The 17,228-nt window shown below is 40.0% G+C and overlaps 1 protein-coding gene across 1 annotated transcript in view; it reads right to left on the bottom strand.

Annotated features, from left to right (window-relative positions):
* The window catches only part of PDE6D (phosphodiesterase 6D), a 37,329-nt gene extending 20,301 nt beyond the window's left edge, over nt 1–17,028 (bottom strand). Inside the window, exon 1 of the mRNA XM_033112885.1 lies at nt 16,769–17,028. Coding sequence (XP_032968776.1) covers nt 16,769–16,818 — 50 coding nt within the window. The 5' untranslated portion in view covers nt 16,819–17,028. The remainder of the gene's footprint in view (nt 1–16,768) is intronic.
* Between the last annotated feature and the right edge of the window lie 200 nt (nt 17,029–17,228).

The raw sequence follows: 17,228 nt of genomic DNA, 5'->3' as shown, positions 1-17,228 counted from the left end.
AAATCACTCTTTTTGTATAAAATATTCCTTTATTTTACTACAGTTTTTTCTTGGTGAATTTTCTCTTACATATATTATTTGAAGCTGATTTTAAATAATAATTTAGTGCATACTGAGACACAGTTTAATATACAGTGTAATATATGTTCTACACTAATCTCAATCATATACTTCATTTTTAAAAATAAAAGAACTGCTACTCAGGATGAACAAATTCCAAACTGACTACTACAAATAGTTTTTGACTAATGGTTAAGAAGTCAAAATAATGCTTTAGGGCAATAACTGTGCTAGGAATCCAAAAATTAACCATGTCTTATCCATTTAATTTACCAAATATATTAACATCAGTGGCCAGATAAATATTCTTCCCTTAATTTGTGTTTTCAAACCTTATGTAAGAGTGAAGGTGCTATGACGACAGAGGACAGTAGATGCACATCCTCCAAAACACAGTGTCATTCTGAACATAAATAAATGTGGTCTAAACCCCAAATGTTGATATCATTTTAGGTAGAAGTTTTCATAATTATGTTCCCTCCAGAATGTCCACAAGAATCATCTACTTTACAGTTGTTTAAAACTTAACTGGTATAAAGTAATGATCAACATGTAATTGGTAAAAACAAAACAAAACAAAACAAAAAAACCAAATTAACCCAGATTTGAATATGACCAAAGGGTTTTGGATCCTCACAAGTATAACAAGGCTGAACTGGACATTTCATTTGTCCACCATTTATTGAACGTTTATGAGTGTTAGACTCAGGGCTAGGATATACTATGATTCATAAGACATGATCCCTGAGTATGTTCCCTAGTGTTCCCCTCCAGGTAGGGAAAACCACCAGGTAAAAGAATAATCACAATGCAATGTGAGAAGGACTATCTATAACGAAGGCTTGTACAAAGTACCATCTTCGTCTTGCTTGTGATCTGGTCTTGCGAGATAAGATAAGTATCAGTGTCTAAAACATGCCTCCAAAGCTGACGATACACTCACGAACCTGTATCACCTTTCAGTACTGTGCCATACCCAGGTGTCTCATCTCTTCCTGATTTGCATATCCAGACAAGATAGCCCAGGTGATAGTACTACCGTCTCAGGTTAAGGCGCAAACTCAGATCAGACACTAAAAGGGAACGCACATCCCTCGTCAACACGTACAGCTCCTGAAGCCTTTAGGTTGTGAAGTGCCTTGGAATCTTTCTCCTCAGAAGAAATGCTAAGTTTAAAAGCTCTGCTAATCAGAGCTCTGTTATTCACTACAATTCTGTGAACAAAACATTAAGCCTATTTCTTTAAAACTAAAAACTACACATTTCTGAACCTTTTATAGACAGATTCTGGTAGAGAAAAGGTTAAATGAGGTAAAAGGATGACAAATACACCGAACTTTTCTTCTGCAGAGTAAGCCACAATGCATCTTTAAAAAGGTTCCCCAACTGCAGACTGTATCTCCTTTCCTCTGATTGGAAAGAGACCATTAGCAAAATTGTTTTCCTCCCATAGAATTCAACTTGACTGAGTTAAGGACATAACAGTTTTATAGCAGATCATTTTTTTTTTTTTTTAAGTTGTAGGACTGGTATTTATTCCCAAGGTTTGGGAAAGGGGATGTACTTGACTTTCTTGGATTACAATATAGCTTGGCTAACTACACACCACTGAGATTCTCTAAGGGTTTTCCAGCTTTCCATGTCATGATGTACATGACTCGATTCACTTGATTAATGCAGAGGAAACTCAAACTGTAAGAGATACTAGTTGTCTTTAAGCACAACTTCAACTAAACCAAAAAGGATTTGAAGAGGAAGTTTAGAACTACAATTCCTTCCAACACATGGGTTGCAATACAAACATCATTAAGAATCCCCTGTGGCGCATGCAGCATCTTCTGGGAAGGTAAAGTCAAGTTCTTTGTGCTACGTTGAAGAGCTCAGACAAATGCTGGTATCCAGCGACCGAGAGTTGAAAAAGCCTCTGGCAGGATGTGATCTGACCTCACTGTAGTGTCGACATCGCCATCTAAACATCTTCCTTCTGTTGACAAGGAAAGCTTCCAAACACTAAAGGTTTCTGAGTTCATCAGCCAGTCTCTCCCAGGCCCTAGTCAGTATGCAAACATACTTTTTAAGGTAAAAATCCAGTCATCCTGGGTCAGGATTCACTTTAAACAATATAAAAACCTGTGTAAATGCTATTGAATGGTATGAGAAAATATTTATAATATACTGATACGTGAAAAAGGAAAAAAATTTAAAAAATTAGAAAGCAGTTTATGAAAAACATTGAATGTGATTACATTTATTGAAAAGTATATATACACATATGAGGATTCTTTACCAAAAGAATTCATGGCTATTCTAGAAAGTTTGGAAAACATAAGACAAAAAGAAATAGCTGTAATCCTATCACCCAGAAGTTACCATTTCATATTTTGGTGTCTATATTTCCATTTTTTCTATGCATATATACATCCTCTTAATAAATGTAATTGTAAAAAATATAGTTTTTGGTTTTTTTTTAGTCATTAGTCTTACAATGATTTATATATAATGATATTCTAATAAACTGGGGCAAATTATAAGATTCATGCATAAGAGTGGTTCTCAACCTTGGCTGCATATTAGAATCACCTGGGGAACTTTAAAAACTCCCAATGCCTGGACCATCCCCCAGACCAATTAAATCAGAGTCTCTGGAGCTGGAACCCAGGCATCAGTATTTCTCAAAGCTCCCTTGGTGATTACACTGAACAGCCAGGGTTGAGAACCACTATTGGCAGAGTTCCCACTGCCCTCCCTACCCCCAGCCCCAACATTGAGCAAAACATGATTTACAGCAGTGCTTTCTTAAACTTCCACGTGCATACAAATCCTGTGGGGGATCTTGCCAACATATAGATTCTGGTTCAGTAGGTACGGGGTGAGGCCCAAGATTCTGCACTGCTAACCAGCTCCCCAGGTGATGCCCATGCTATTGGCCCAGGGACCAGACTTTGAGTAGTGTTAGGTGTCTGGGAAAGAAAACCCTTTTAAAGAATGGAAGGAAAAATTATAGACATCGAAGCCCATATTCTATACCACCAGACAGGAAGGGGTAGTCTACAGTGGACGAACAAAGGATTGATACTGGGAGTTAAAAGACGTTTCTAAGAAATAAGATTTTATGGAACTGAAAGTTTGAAATAACACCACATTTTTCAGGGGGAAAACAGTCATTGGAGCTTAAATATTTTGTGTGCACAAAGGAGGGCAAGAAAGCATGGGGGAGAAGACAGGTGGGCAGTGAGAGAAAAAGATCAAATGTCTGAAACATTGTTATGGAAAAAATAAAACCCTTGGCTACAGTGCTGGAAAGGCATGGAGAAGCACTGTAAGGGAACCTGCAGAATTCTGTGCCAAAAACATGTTTGGGAACCAGTACAGATAATAAACTGAAGTTGGTGCAGATTAATAACCACCTTCCATCAGCTCCCTCCTGGGGACACAAGAGACCCGGGAGTATAAATCTCCCCAGGCAGTGCTTTAGGAACCAACAACAAACAGTGGACTATTTACCCAGACGCTTTCTCTTTGTGTTCAGAGAGCACAAGAAGCTCAAACATGGGGTCTCTTTGCAGCATCTTGGCAATACCCTTCTTCAAATTTCTAAACTTCACTAGATAGATAACAAGAAAAAGAAAAAGATGTAAGATGTTTTTTTCCCTGAGGGCTTTCCCACGGAAATTTGAAATGTTTAGCATATTTGTTAGAATGACAAAGTAAATATTTAATATAAAAATATTCTTAAGTCACCATCAGACCCTTCATCTTCCAAAATAATTTCTAAAAATAACAAAATAGAAAAACTTTCATATGCAATTATCTAGGGCGACTATATGAATGAGCTGGTATACTTTATTGGAAATTCCTTATCTAATAGACCATATCTAAGTAAAATTCTATTTAAATGAACAGAGGAAACTAAAGGGGAAGACTTTACCAAGAAATGGGAAGAATTCTTTTGTCAGATGATTCATGTTACACATCTCTTGGGTGTTAAGAATCTTTGGCAGAACATACACAGTCATAATAATACCACTGATCTTTATATTCAGCACTTATTTACTGTATAACGGTGACGGCTAACATGTACTGAATGCCAGCTATTGGCTAAGTGCTTTATCCATATCTAAATTAATCTTCACAACCCTATGAAATAGGCATTATTATTATAGCGCTTATGTGGATGAAGAATTTGTGGTTTAGGGATGGCAAGTAACTTGCTCAAAGGTCACAAAGCCAATGAATCATAAAGTTGGTTATTGACTGCCTGATTTCAGTATCCATTCTTTTAACGTATGACACGATCAGCTATCCTGTATATGCCAGTCTGTACCAGGGAGAGACTGGGGGACAGAAGATGACTAAGTCACGATCCCTAAGATCCTGGTATAAGACAAGCAGTCCTCTGACATGAAGCTAGAAAGGCACCTCCAAATACTGCAGGAGACAGGATGCCTTTTGGTGTGGAATGCCAGTGAAGATTAGGCTGTTAATGTATTCCGCAGGTCAGAACACATTCACTTTTGGGGTCCCTGATTCTTGGTCTTTTATTATATATCCTCCATGGGTAAAAGACATACTTACAAAGAGGATGTGTTGTATGACTAGAGACACTATTTTCTAGGTTAGGCAAGTTTTACAGAAATTGATGAACCACATCAAACTATATAAAAATCAATAAAGCCACAACCACGCCCAGGTAACAGATCTAGTACAAACTGAGGAGTTGGTCTCTTCCACATTCAAGTGGTAAGGAGTCCACTTAGGACTGGGAGAACAGACTCAGGTCTGGTCTCTCCTCTGAGCTTCTATAAAATCTCTGAAGGCTAAAGGAAACCTCATTGATTTTATTAGCCTATCAATCGCTGTAAAGGTCAATAATTCTTAATCTATGGTTCATCACTAATGCAGAGAAAGTCCTAATTCTTGCATTTCTCAAGAGCTAGCTTCCTAACAGTCTTGTTTAACTTGATAACTGCAGACAGTATAAGGCCAAGGAGAAGGTGAACAATATTTCCAGCCTTTTCTAGCATCTGGCTACATTCATTGCGTAAAGCTAGTCCTCAAAGAAAGAGGAGGCAGAGTAAAAGAACTAAATTTGAGTACCTAAATTCAATACATATGCCAAGTGCTGTACTAAGAGCCCCTCTTTTCTATTTTTTAATCTTATCTCACTTAATGCTGACACCCACATGAAACAGTGGTGCTCTCAGAAGTTGAAGACCTTTCTCAGGAACTCACAGCTCGTAAGTAACATTATGAGCTGTGATCATAAAATATGGTGAATGTTTAAATTAAAAAAAAATGTATTACAATAAAAGACACATTGCCATTAATCCCCCTCAAAATACTCCCCCTCACTTCAAACATACTTATCCCATCACTCTTGCTACTTTCTGAAGCAGTTCTGGAAGTCCTCTTTTGTGTCTTTAGTTGTGTTGTCGTGGCTGCCCCAATGTCCTGAATTGATTCAAACTGTTTACCTTTCATGGTCATGTTAACTTTGGGTAAGAGCCAGAAGTCACACGGTGCCAGATCCGGTGAATAAGGTAGTGTCTTTATTTGACAGAAGTTGCTGTACCAGAAGTGATGTGTGACACGGAGCCTTTCCGTTATGATCACAAAATATGGTGAATGCTGCTGCTGAGTGCCATCCAACGGAAAGGCAGGGATCTTCAATATGGGCAGTGGCACGTAGACAGCGTGTGACAAGTGTCAAGTTATTTGGTGTAGTCAGTTGGGTGTGAGCTACGGTTGAGAGAAGGTGTGTTTTAAAGCGTGCCATAAATCATCCTCCATCATAACAATGCTCTGTGTCACACATCGCTTCTGGTACGGCAATTTCTGCCAAATAAAAACATTACAATGTGTCCTCATCCATCTTATTCATCAGATCTGGCACTGTGACTTCTGGCTCTTCCCCAGAGTCAAAATGATTCAGGACATTGAGGCAGCCATGACAGTGCAACTAAGGGCACTCATGAAAAAGGACTTCCAGAACTGTTTCAGAAAGTGGTAAGAATGATGGGATAAATGTGTTCGAAGCGAGGGGGATTAATGGCAATGTGTCTTTTACTGTAATAATTTTTAAAAATTTTGAACATTCACCATATTGTTTAATCCATCTCGTAGCTAGCTAGTGTTCAGAGGTCTGTGCATACTACATACTCTTGGAAAGAAAAGTGCTGTCAGGCAGCTGCTGGGGGCTGAGTATTTTTGTGAGAATAGGCCTCCAGGGCCAGAATTGCTGAGGGAACTGACGAGAAGGTGAGAAAGGCAGGCAGACCCCAAATGTACCACAAAAATGTTTCTTTTGCCTTTCCTAACAATGTCCTCTTGGGATATGGTTAGTCGAAAATGAGGGTGATGTATTGAGTTATTGATGCTGTACTGATCTGCAATGGACACAAAATTCTTTTTATAAAACTTCTCTATTATAAGTTGCATTCAAATATTATTTAAGTTTACATATTTCAAAATAATGATCTCCTTCAACTGCAGCTATGTGTTTGAATATTAAAAAGTAGACCTCCTGCTTTTCTATCCTTTGAATGACACCATGAATCCCTCTTATCTGAGGGGGATTCAAGACCTTATAATTTGCTTTTCAAAAATTATCTTGACATAGAAGAATTGTTTGTCTGTTACAAAGTTTTTGATAAAAAGACTTCGTACCCTATTCAGCTAATCTTTTGAGAAGATATAGAAGGAAATGAGAAAATCTCAGGTAGGAAAAGCCTTTGGCAGTATGGTCCATATTACAACATGGAGAGATGCCCTGATTCAAAGAGCAGGGGTTAGTATTTGAAATCAATCCTAGCCAACTATAGATTTGCTCATGAGAGCTAGTTCGGATAAGTGGGTTGGCATTTTTCTGTAGATATTTTGAGTAAGTTTCACATATTTGGCAAGATTAAAATGAATCTTTCTCAGAAATTCATGCAGGAGACTTACTAGTGTATATTTACCTTGCTAGAGAGCCAAAGGAGCGACATTCAGAGAGAGTGGTAAGAAAAAGTTTGTTTTACAAGGAGGGTAACATGACTGTAGTACTCTTTACTTTCTCACTTAATCATTTCCCTCCGACTCTCCAAAGAGAGCTGTTGCTGTCATTTTTTCCTTCCTATTACTATAATCACACTAACGATCTCATTCACCTTTATTCCCCAAACATGCACTGAATTTCTACTGTGTATCAGGCACGAGTTATATTAGGGATTCCACAGCCATGCTTCTCAATGTGGTCTACAGATCGGTGCTGGTTTATGAATTCATTTGTTACCAGTCTGTGACAAGATAAGTGTTTAAAAATTCTAATAGCAATTTAGCAGAGTAATTTGTTGATTGCAATACTCTGTTTCCCCAAAAAGAAGACCTAGCCAGAGAATCAGCTCTAATGTGCCTTTTGGAGCAAAAATTCATATAAAACTGGGTTTTATATTATAGTAAAATAAGACCAGGTCTTTAATGAATTTTTGCTCTAAAAGGCACATTAGAGCTGATTGTCCAGCTAGGTCTTATTTTCGGGGAAACACGGTAATAAAATTTTTTGACTTATATTTTGTATGTCATTTTCTAATAATTCAGTTTCATTTATTTTATAAAAATATCAGTCTGTGAAGGACTGGAAGTAAAAGCCTGGTTCTTTAGCAGTGACAGTATAAGAAGCACTTTCCAGAGGACAGAAAGACAAGACCTCTGCTCTTGACCGGTCTTAGTTTAATCCTAGCGAATGTACAACAAGAAAAAGTCCTTCCATCTTCAGACATACACATTTCTGAGCAATTATGTGAAGTTTAGGTTTTGTAAACACGTTTGGGGAATGTTGATTTACAAAAAAACGTTGTAAGTTAATAGAGAAGGGTGAGGTGGGAAGATAGTGTTAAGTGGAAAGGACAATTTGCTACAGAAGAGGAGGGCAGCAGGTATAAGAAATCGCTGCAAACCTGGGGTAAAGAAGTCAAGAGGGTAAGTCAAGGCTTACTGGAGGGAGGAAGACAATGAGCCTAACCTGTGCCAGCCAGTCACTTCTTCCGTCACCTCTTAGCCTAGCCCGTCCCCTACATGCACCCTATCCTCCAGCCATGCCCAAGGGCTGCACTTCCTAAAGACATTATATTCTTGTGCTTCAGTGCTTAGCACACGCTGCTCCCCTCTGCCGAGAACAAGCATCCTACTCTCCTTACAGACCCAGGGCTATGTCAACCTCCTCTATGACTGTGGTCCCCAATGCACCCCAGGCAAAGCTATCTGATCCCTCCTCAGTGCACCTGCACACCTGTTTACACCTGCATCACGGTACTTATCAGAATGTACTGCACATTCAAGTTTGCAAGTCAAATTCCATTGGCACCACATTATTTCTCCTTCCTTCCCAGTGCTCAGCACATAACTGGCACTCAAATATGTGTTGAACCACACCGAGTATCAGAGAGCACGTCAGAGGGGTTATGAGAAGTCTCTCTTTCAGGCTAAGCAACCAGAAAGCAAGGCTCACTGAAGAGTGTCTAGAAGCCAAACCAGGAGAGTTCCTCATTCAGGGTTCAGCAGGCTGTGGAAAGACCAACCTGGAGCTGGAGCTCAGCAAAAAACAAAAAGCAAACCAACCAACCCCTCAAAAACCCATTCTCCCTAAGGAGAACAGCTGAGTCAGTCAGCTGAATTGCAGGTAAAAACACATTAGAACTTAAAAGCTCATTCTGCAGTAAGTTGAATTCATGACTTGGCAGGGTACTTGTAAATTATATATGGGCATGTGGTTCATTACCTAGTCTGAGAAATTTCAAGGTAAGTAGAATTTTCAGGCAAAGTGGCTGACTAAGCACATAATGATATATGCTAATGCCTACCAGGGTAGACCTGAGCAATATGAGGCAAAGCTTCACTACCAAGGTCACAGGAATGAAGGAAAACTTCTCCCTTCTCATTCCTCTGGGCTGGAAGCAGCTGCAATGACTAGCAGTCAACAAAGGGGGTTTCTATTTAGTGGGAGCCTGAGCATTTTCAGATAGGAAGGCCTTTCTTTGCTCCGCTTTCCTAGTTGTTTGTTGTGGCTTTTCTTTTTCTTCTTCTTCTCTGTCTTTTAACACTCTGCCTTTATAATCTCTCTCCACTCAAACTCTTTCCTCCTTGCTCACTTTCTGAAGTCATTTCCTTCTCTTACTTCTACCTTCATTAATTTTTAAATAGCCCTTCTGCCAAAGCCCTCTTTCTAGGCACGAGCATTGGTTATACAGAGCATCCTGTCTTTTAGTACATTCTTAAGAACCAATTCTAATTCCTGGACATTTAAACATCTTTTTCTGCCCAAAATTTCCCAGTGATTTTCCCTGTGATATTTATCTTATTTATGAGGGGCAAGGTGAGAAAATATAAATGGTTTCCCTGAGAAACCAGGTTTCAGTATCCTTGAAACCTAATATGCCGCACTGTAATCAGTGGTGAGATCCCTGTGAAATAATACTCTAGCCCTGGCAAAGGTACAGAGCTTGGAGAACATACAATCAAAATTCAAACTGGCCTGGGAAACACTGGAGGTAAGTAATTTAGTAATGAGAAAAAGATCACTATTTGAAACAACACAGTCTTCTCACTAGCAAAGTCAAACGATGAAACAAACCTTTCTTTTTCTAGTAGGTCTATTATTCTACTGATATGTGCCGTTATGTGCCTGAAACTGGCTAGAAACAAGCTAGAATAGACATATCCGAGATTCTGAGAGACTCCCTTTGCATTTTTATTTGCTTCCCAGAACCTATTAATTGAAGAAGACATAATACAAGGCACTTTCCCAAGGGCAGGTTCCTAAAAGGATCAGCCACTGTTTCGGATATGTTTTTTGGAGGGATATTGCCTTGAATTTTATTAAAACCCAGTCAGAGATTCCTGAATTTTATCCAATTTTTAAAACACTACAGTATTGAGAGGAAAATCAACTTCCTCAAGTTATAACCCTCTTAATAAAAGCAAAGCCAAAGATGATTTTGGCTTTCCAATGGGACATATGTGTCATGTAAGGGATTCCTTTCCTATCATGCCAACAGCTACAATTACTTTCCAGAATGGTGGGGAAAAGCTTCAAATGTTTAAGCTGGAGTAAAAAAACAATCAGTAAGACTCTGGCTTTATCAATGCCCTGAAACACGATACTTCAAAATTTGCAAAATAGAAAGCAACCCTGAACTTTAAAGCAAAGATAAATAGTTAACAATGTAATAGCAAGCATAATGCATTTGCAGAGCTCTGATTTTTAAAGTGAGTTGGCATATATTATTTCACTTATTTCATAACATTTATGGACGGCATATGGAGCAAGCATTATCCTTTAATAGATGTTAAGCACCTTGCACAAAGTTGGATAGCTTATAACAAGTGATTTCCATTCTTTAATAAAATCTCTCTACCTACTCAAGCTACTTCCCTAAAATCTGCTTTCCTAGGTCACCAGATTTCTTGAAAGAGTAAGCTATTCTTGATGACTTTATTTCCTCATCTATTATCCATTTTCTAATCTTGGCAAATTATAGTTTAATTTGTTTCCTCAAACATCTACTATTCTCAAAAAGATCACCAATGACTTATAAGGTATCATGGGACTCTGAGTAGTCTCAAATATTCCCTGAATGAATGAAATTTCCAGCAATTCCAAGGACTTGGTTTTGATCCTCATTCTTAATCCTTGTGAAACACTTTCTTCCCTCATTTTCCATGCCTTCACTTTCCCTCCTCTGTTACTCTCCAGCATCTGAAAAATTAAACTGCTCCACACCTACTCATCTTTCAAGATCCTATTCAAATGACAATTCTGAAGTCTTCCACGCCTCCAGCAGAAGTCATTCTTTCTCTAAGGTTCCACAGCACTTGACACTACTAGGCACTTATCACACTGTATTCTGATTGTTCTTATCTCTTTCTCTCTCCCTTATATATGAAAACTGGCTTATCATTTCATATCTTTTGGGTTTAGTAGATTACCTGGCATTTACAGACCCTGCTAACAAACATCTGAATGAACCGCCAGTAAGTGGTAGCACTATGGCTAGAACTTACTGCCTTTGCTCTTCACAGAGAAGATGGCTCAAAAGCAAAGGCTTACAGTTAAATTTCTCACCTCTTAGTCCATGAAAATTATAAGACTAGATTCTCAGATTTAGTCCCTTTTTAAAAATCTTTCATTGAGCAGTGACTGTCCATGAACCATTATTTCCAAACAGAACTGTCACCCATGGGATGGTTATGACTCTCCTGTGATTTGCCCATCCGCTCTTTCTCCACCATGTGAGGACACAGAGAGAAGGTGGCCATCTGCAAGCTAGGAACTGAGCCCCAGAACCAAATCAGCTAGCACCTTGAGCTTGGACTTTCTAGCCTCCAGAACTGCTGAGAATCAAATCTGTTTAAGCCAACCAGTGTATGATATTTTGTTTTAGCAGCTCTAGCAGACTAAATACATGCTGTTTAAATACTTTCTGGAAAATGTTTTTTGTTTTTTTTTCCAGGTAACTTTAATTGTTAAAAAGTTCTTCCTTATTCGATTCTAAACCCTGCCCTCTGTATCTGAGAGCAAGCAAAAAACATAGGGCAGAAAGCCTGGTCTAAAAAAAAAAAAAATATCTCTGATTAACGTATAAAAACAATTAAGGAAAAAAACCAAAAAAACATAGGGGATATGACCACAGTGGAAAAGAATAATTTTCAAGTGAAAAATAAACCTGTGACTTAAATACTACAGAAAAATTTTAAACTTAAAATCAATACTGCAAAAAAATTTTTAATTCTCCAGAGAGGCATCATGGTATATTGTAGAAAACAGCAGTTTATAGAAAGACAAAAAAAGGTTTAAATTGAGGTCCTGCCTTTATCTGAGTGATAATCTCATCAATCCTTAATTTCCTACATATATAGTGAGGGTAATAATGCATAGAGTTGTGATAATATATCCAAGTACTTTGAAAAACTGAAAAAGATGATAGGAATGTCAGATATTATTAAGCCATCCCCTTTCTTCTGTGGCTATATTTATAGTATTATTTATATTAGAGCTATTTATATTTAGTTCTCTAGACTTTATCTAAATTCAGAGGCAATAATTGCTCTCCGTGATTCTGAATCAGTGGATCCACAATGTACTACACAAAACACTTCATCAAAAGCAACAGTGAGTATCTAAGAAGAGTTGTCTGAAAAACAAAAAGGAAAAGATATCTTGCTTTAATTACATTAAATCACAAAAAATATTTTGCCTATTTTAGGTGTAATACATATCTCAGTAGAAATACTTGCTGAAAAGAATCCTTGTTAACTAAGAAAGGTTGTCACTAAGTCAAAGAACTGCAGTGTTGGAAAAGGATTTGAGTCCTTCTGGAGATCACGTACTCTGTACTCTAATTCCTTATCTGATGCATACATAATTTCCCCCTGCAATACTCTTGATGGACAGGCATCCATCTGCTGCATAAAATACTTTCTGGATAATGTGTGTTGTTGTTTTCTGCTACCTCCTAATTGTTAGCAATTGGAATAAATAAACTCTGTCTCCTATAACTGCTACCCCTGAGTCTTGTATTTCTTCTGAGAGCCACACAGAACACATTTAATTCTTTTTCTTTAGAATAGTTTTTTAAACTTTAGAAGAGAACACTCAGGTCCCTTGCCCAACTCTTCAGGTGAAAACTCCTTAGTTCTCCAATTATTGTATGTATAGCACATTTCAAGTCCCTCTCCTCTGGACCAGCTCCATTTGTCGTGTGCCCCCTCAATTGTACACTAAAGAAGTTCCTCATGTGTGTGCTTACAGTGGGACTACCACTTTGTTTGCTGTAAACAGTGTGTTTCTTTAGTCCAATCCACTGAAATCTTTATGGGTACTGGACCTTACTAGGCTTGAGAAAATATATATGCTTTTCCTCAGCTTCAAAATTATCAGCAGATCAAAAGCAAAAAAAAAATGCTGCTCTTAAAATCTTGACAATTTGAGTTTAAGCATTTGAGCAATGGATGGAAGAGTCAGATTACTAGACAAGATGGCCGTTAAAACACCTTCCTATGATGCTAAAGCTCAGGAGTTAGGGACAGGTCTATACATTCAGAAGTTAAGTCCTTCCCTCTCATAGTGATTTGTGGATGCAGAGTGCTGACAAAGGAGGTTTGTGAGGCAAAAGTGAGGTCAAGCCTAGTAAGGACCTAGAGCTGCCAAACCTCAGCACCACTGCTGGCTAGCCCTTTATCAAATACAGTGGTGACGTAACTGGAATTTTCCATGACAGTCTTACCACGTTCTGTTCTATTTTTCCAGAATTTACTATAATGTTTCACTGTAAACCATATACACAATCATGGAAAGAAATCGAGAAGGTCTGAAGAAGACTATAAGTATCTAATTATATGCCAAATTTCTTCCCAAAATGCAAAAGCAGGAATGCCTGTTTAAAAATCCTAAATACCACGATCAATAGGACATTATATTCATTTAATCCATTCAGGACAATAGTAACAACTTCTCAAGAGTCTATGCGTGAGGATCCCGGAAAACAAACTACCAATCACGATCTACATGAAGTCCATGACTAGACAATCTGTGATCAACAGTGTACACTGGCTGTATGGGTGGTATATTTTGGTTGCTTTCCCAGGACTTGAGTTGATAGGCAAAGACTATATTTTAGGAAATCGTAAGCCTCAAACTCATTTGTAACATTTGGCCAAGGTATCTATTAGGCAATATTGACATTCAAGAAAAGTTCAACAGTCCACTATTCTTAATAAGGAAACCCAAGTGAATAGATGTAAAGCCAACTGTTTTTGACTGGAAGTAAAGTCAAAGATCAAGGTGCTACGAGAAAGGATATAGGGGGATCCAGGACCAAACTATGAAGAGGAAATGCAAGAACACAAGTGAAAGGTGCTTTCAGAAACCTCTGAGCCAAACTAGTTCTTTATTTTGTTAACTTGCCACAAATTGGAATGTGATTAATTCCTAAAAAAAAAGATAAACACCAGGTATACATCAATGCTTATTAACTGAATCATTTCTTCAAAGAGGCAAAACAGAAGTATCATAGTTTCTCAGTAAGAAAACAGAATACTAGCATAAAGGCATTGGTTATAATCTCAGAAAAATAAGTGGTATTACAGTAATATTAACACTATTGCTAGTGTGAATAATATTAGTAATTGTTTATAAAACAAATAAGTAACATTATTACTTACTTACTATGTGCCAGGCACTGTACTAAGCATTTTACATGCAGTCTCATTGAATCCTAGTAACAGCTCTCTGAGGAAATGCTGTGGATACTGAGTTTGAGTGCTCTGCCTAGGGTCACAAAACCCAATGAGATAGGTACTATTTTTATCCCCATTTACAGATGAGGAAATTGAGGCAGTGGCTAAAGAGGTTGCTAAGGGACACAGAACTAGGAGTGTGGAACTGGGATTCCAATGCAGGCAGCACACCTCTGCAGGCCAGTACAGCTCTCAACCACTCTCTAGAGATATACGGATCCAGGGAAACACAAATTAAAACAAGATATCATTTGTTGTCCAAATTGGCCAATATTAAAAAGACCAACATAGTCAATGTGCAAAATGAGTACTGTCAACCCTGTTGCTAGGAGGATATAACAGCAATTTCTTTTTCTAGTAAAAACTCTTTTTACAGGAACAGATACTCTAAAAGAAAGTCCAGAAAACAATTTATCCAACAAAGGTGGACAACAGTCAGGCAGTTTCTTAATAAACTATTAATTTTATTTTTCCTGAAGGTAGTAGCAAAACCTAGAATTCCCTCTCTCTTTTCTCTTAATTCTCAAATGCCAATAACGGCTACCAGAGGATGAGCATTCCACTGCTTCCATGCTAACGTATTTTCATACGGCTGCTTTCCTTGTGATTTAATTGGCCCAGGTCAAACTTTTCCTGAAAGTCTGTTTCTTGACCCACTAATGTCATCACTGAATTAGTTAATTTATCTTCCCTTCTACTGTTTTCCACATTTGTCCCTTAGCCTCTTTCTCAACAGGTTCAAGAACCAAGACTGAAGGAGAGAAGCTCAAACTTTCCCTTTCTGTTTTGTTCAAAAGGCATTAAAAAGACCCCTCCTTGTTTTCAGCAATACGTTATTTCCAATCCAAAAAGTAATCTCTCAATTCTCCAGTCTCTGGTTTACAGTCTACAGCATACATGTTAAGTAACAATATAAATTACTCAGGGGAGAAACAAAATCCATGCCATAGCTTTTCTAACATTCAGCCGTCCCATTCTACTTATAGGCACCATTATGAAGAGAAACTTGGAAAGGCACGTGGAGCTGTAAAAGAGGCCACTGCGTAAAAGTACTGCAAGTTTCTCATGAATGGCAGTATGCAAAGGTGATAATGCCTTTCAATTTTTAAAACAAGCACAGCAGGTCAAGTTCCATTTGAAAACTTTCATTTGTATATCCACAATGTCCTGTAACTTTTTTGCATTTGTGTGCCAAAACTGACTACCAATTTGGTTTCTGATTGTGACAAAACAATTAAAATTGGCAGGGGTGAAATGGGCACTGGGAAAACACACAGGCAGCTCAGAAAACAGTGCTTTCCTAAACCTCCAGGGGAGGGGCCCTAAAGTAGTGACTGCCTTTTCATTGAGAGAGGAATTTAAGAATGTTCCATATTGTATACATAGGAGGTAAGAAGAGGTCAGCAGGAAAATGCCAAATTGGAATGTACTAGATTGCATTTTTTTCATCCACATTAACTGGTTACAAATGAACATTCCGTTAAAACACGAAGCTTTCTCACTACAATTAAGGGGAGAAGGTTGCACAAGCGGCATCACAATAGGCCCGAGGCAATGATTTCTGTCTATATCCTACGTATCTTACCGTGTCCCCAACGCAATCAAAACATTGCTGGACAGCTCCACCATATCTACACGTTAACCGCACAAATGCGAGCGAGCAAAGACACCTTTGCCAAGAATCTCAGTGGAAAATCAAAACACCTCAAGGCACCTCACGCACAAGTTTAGGGTCCTCATTTCGCTGGAAAGAAAACTGAGAAGTTGAGGGAGAAGCAGCCACCGTCCGTCCGATGCCTCAAAAGGCCAAGACGGAGTTAAGACGAGGGCGATCTGAGACGTCTCTCCTCACCACCCCGCCTCTGCTCCAGCCCTGGAAGGAGCCACAAGTGAGGAAGAGAAGTTGTGGAAACAAGACGGGGTGGGGTGGGATGGGGGAACCCGAGAGAGTTGAACACAAACGTTTGCATTTGTCCCACACAAGGTCACTCGTTCCAAGTCACTTTTCCCTGCTCTCTCCGGGGGCTTCCCGCCAAGGGGGTTGCTGGGCTTCGAGCCCAGCCCACCGCGCCCCCTCGGCCCTTTCCTGAGGGCCGCAGCCCCTGTCCTGCCTCAAGGTGCCGACCGGAGCTGGGACCCAAGCTCGCCTCCCCGACACCCGTTGCCGACGTCCAGCACTTCTCCCAGCCCAATTCCGGGGCTCCTCCGCCTACACCCCCCAAGGCTCCAGGCAACGTCCCCTTCCTCCCTCAGGACGCCCCTTGCCCCGCCTCCAGCGCCGGGTCCCGTCGGGGGCCCGGGACGCCGTTCTTTCCTCCCTCCCGCAGCCTCCCTTCGAGTGCCCACCTGGCGCGGCCCCCATCCCCAGCCCGTCTCCACTGCAAGCGGCCGCCTCCCAAGTCCTCCCGGCCCCGCCCCGCTCCCGGGCGGATACAGTTTGAAGCCCCTCAGGATCTCCCTGGCACGCTCGTCCTTGGCTGACATGATGCGGCGGCCGCCGCCCGCGGCTCTCCCACGCTGGCCCGGCGGAGCCTCGCAGACGGTGCCCCGGAGCCGAGGACTGAGCCGTAGCCCGGCCTGAAGACCTCGGGAGAGCAGCGGCAGCGGCCAGACCCGGACCGGCCTCTCCCTCCCCTCAGCTCCCGCTCCAGATCCCTTCTCCTTCTCCCTAGCCTCGGAGCGCCCGCCCCGAAGCCAATAGAAAGCCTGCCTCGGCGATTGGCATCCTGTTAAGCCAATAAAAGCACTCAGCGGCTTCGCGGGGGGGACGAAGAGCGTCAATGGGAAGGGCCCTTCCCGGGAAGTCCCGTAGGACAAATTTTTCATTCGGTGTTGTTGCCTAGACTTTGCCCCAGCGGAGGGTTGGCTTCAGCTCTTCAGAGGCTCGAGGGACC

This window comes from Rhinolophus ferrumequinum, chromosome 8, assembly GCF_004115265.2.
Source record: "Rhinolophus ferrumequinum isolate MPI-CBG mRhiFer1 chromosome 8, mRhiFer1_v1.p, whole genome shotgun sequence".
In the NCBI taxonomy this organism is placed as follows: domain Eukaryota; kingdom Metazoa; phylum Chordata; class Mammalia; order Chiroptera; family Rhinolophidae; genus Rhinolophus; species Rhinolophus ferrumequinum.
This window is presented reverse-complemented; position numbering and strand designations above follow the sequence as displayed.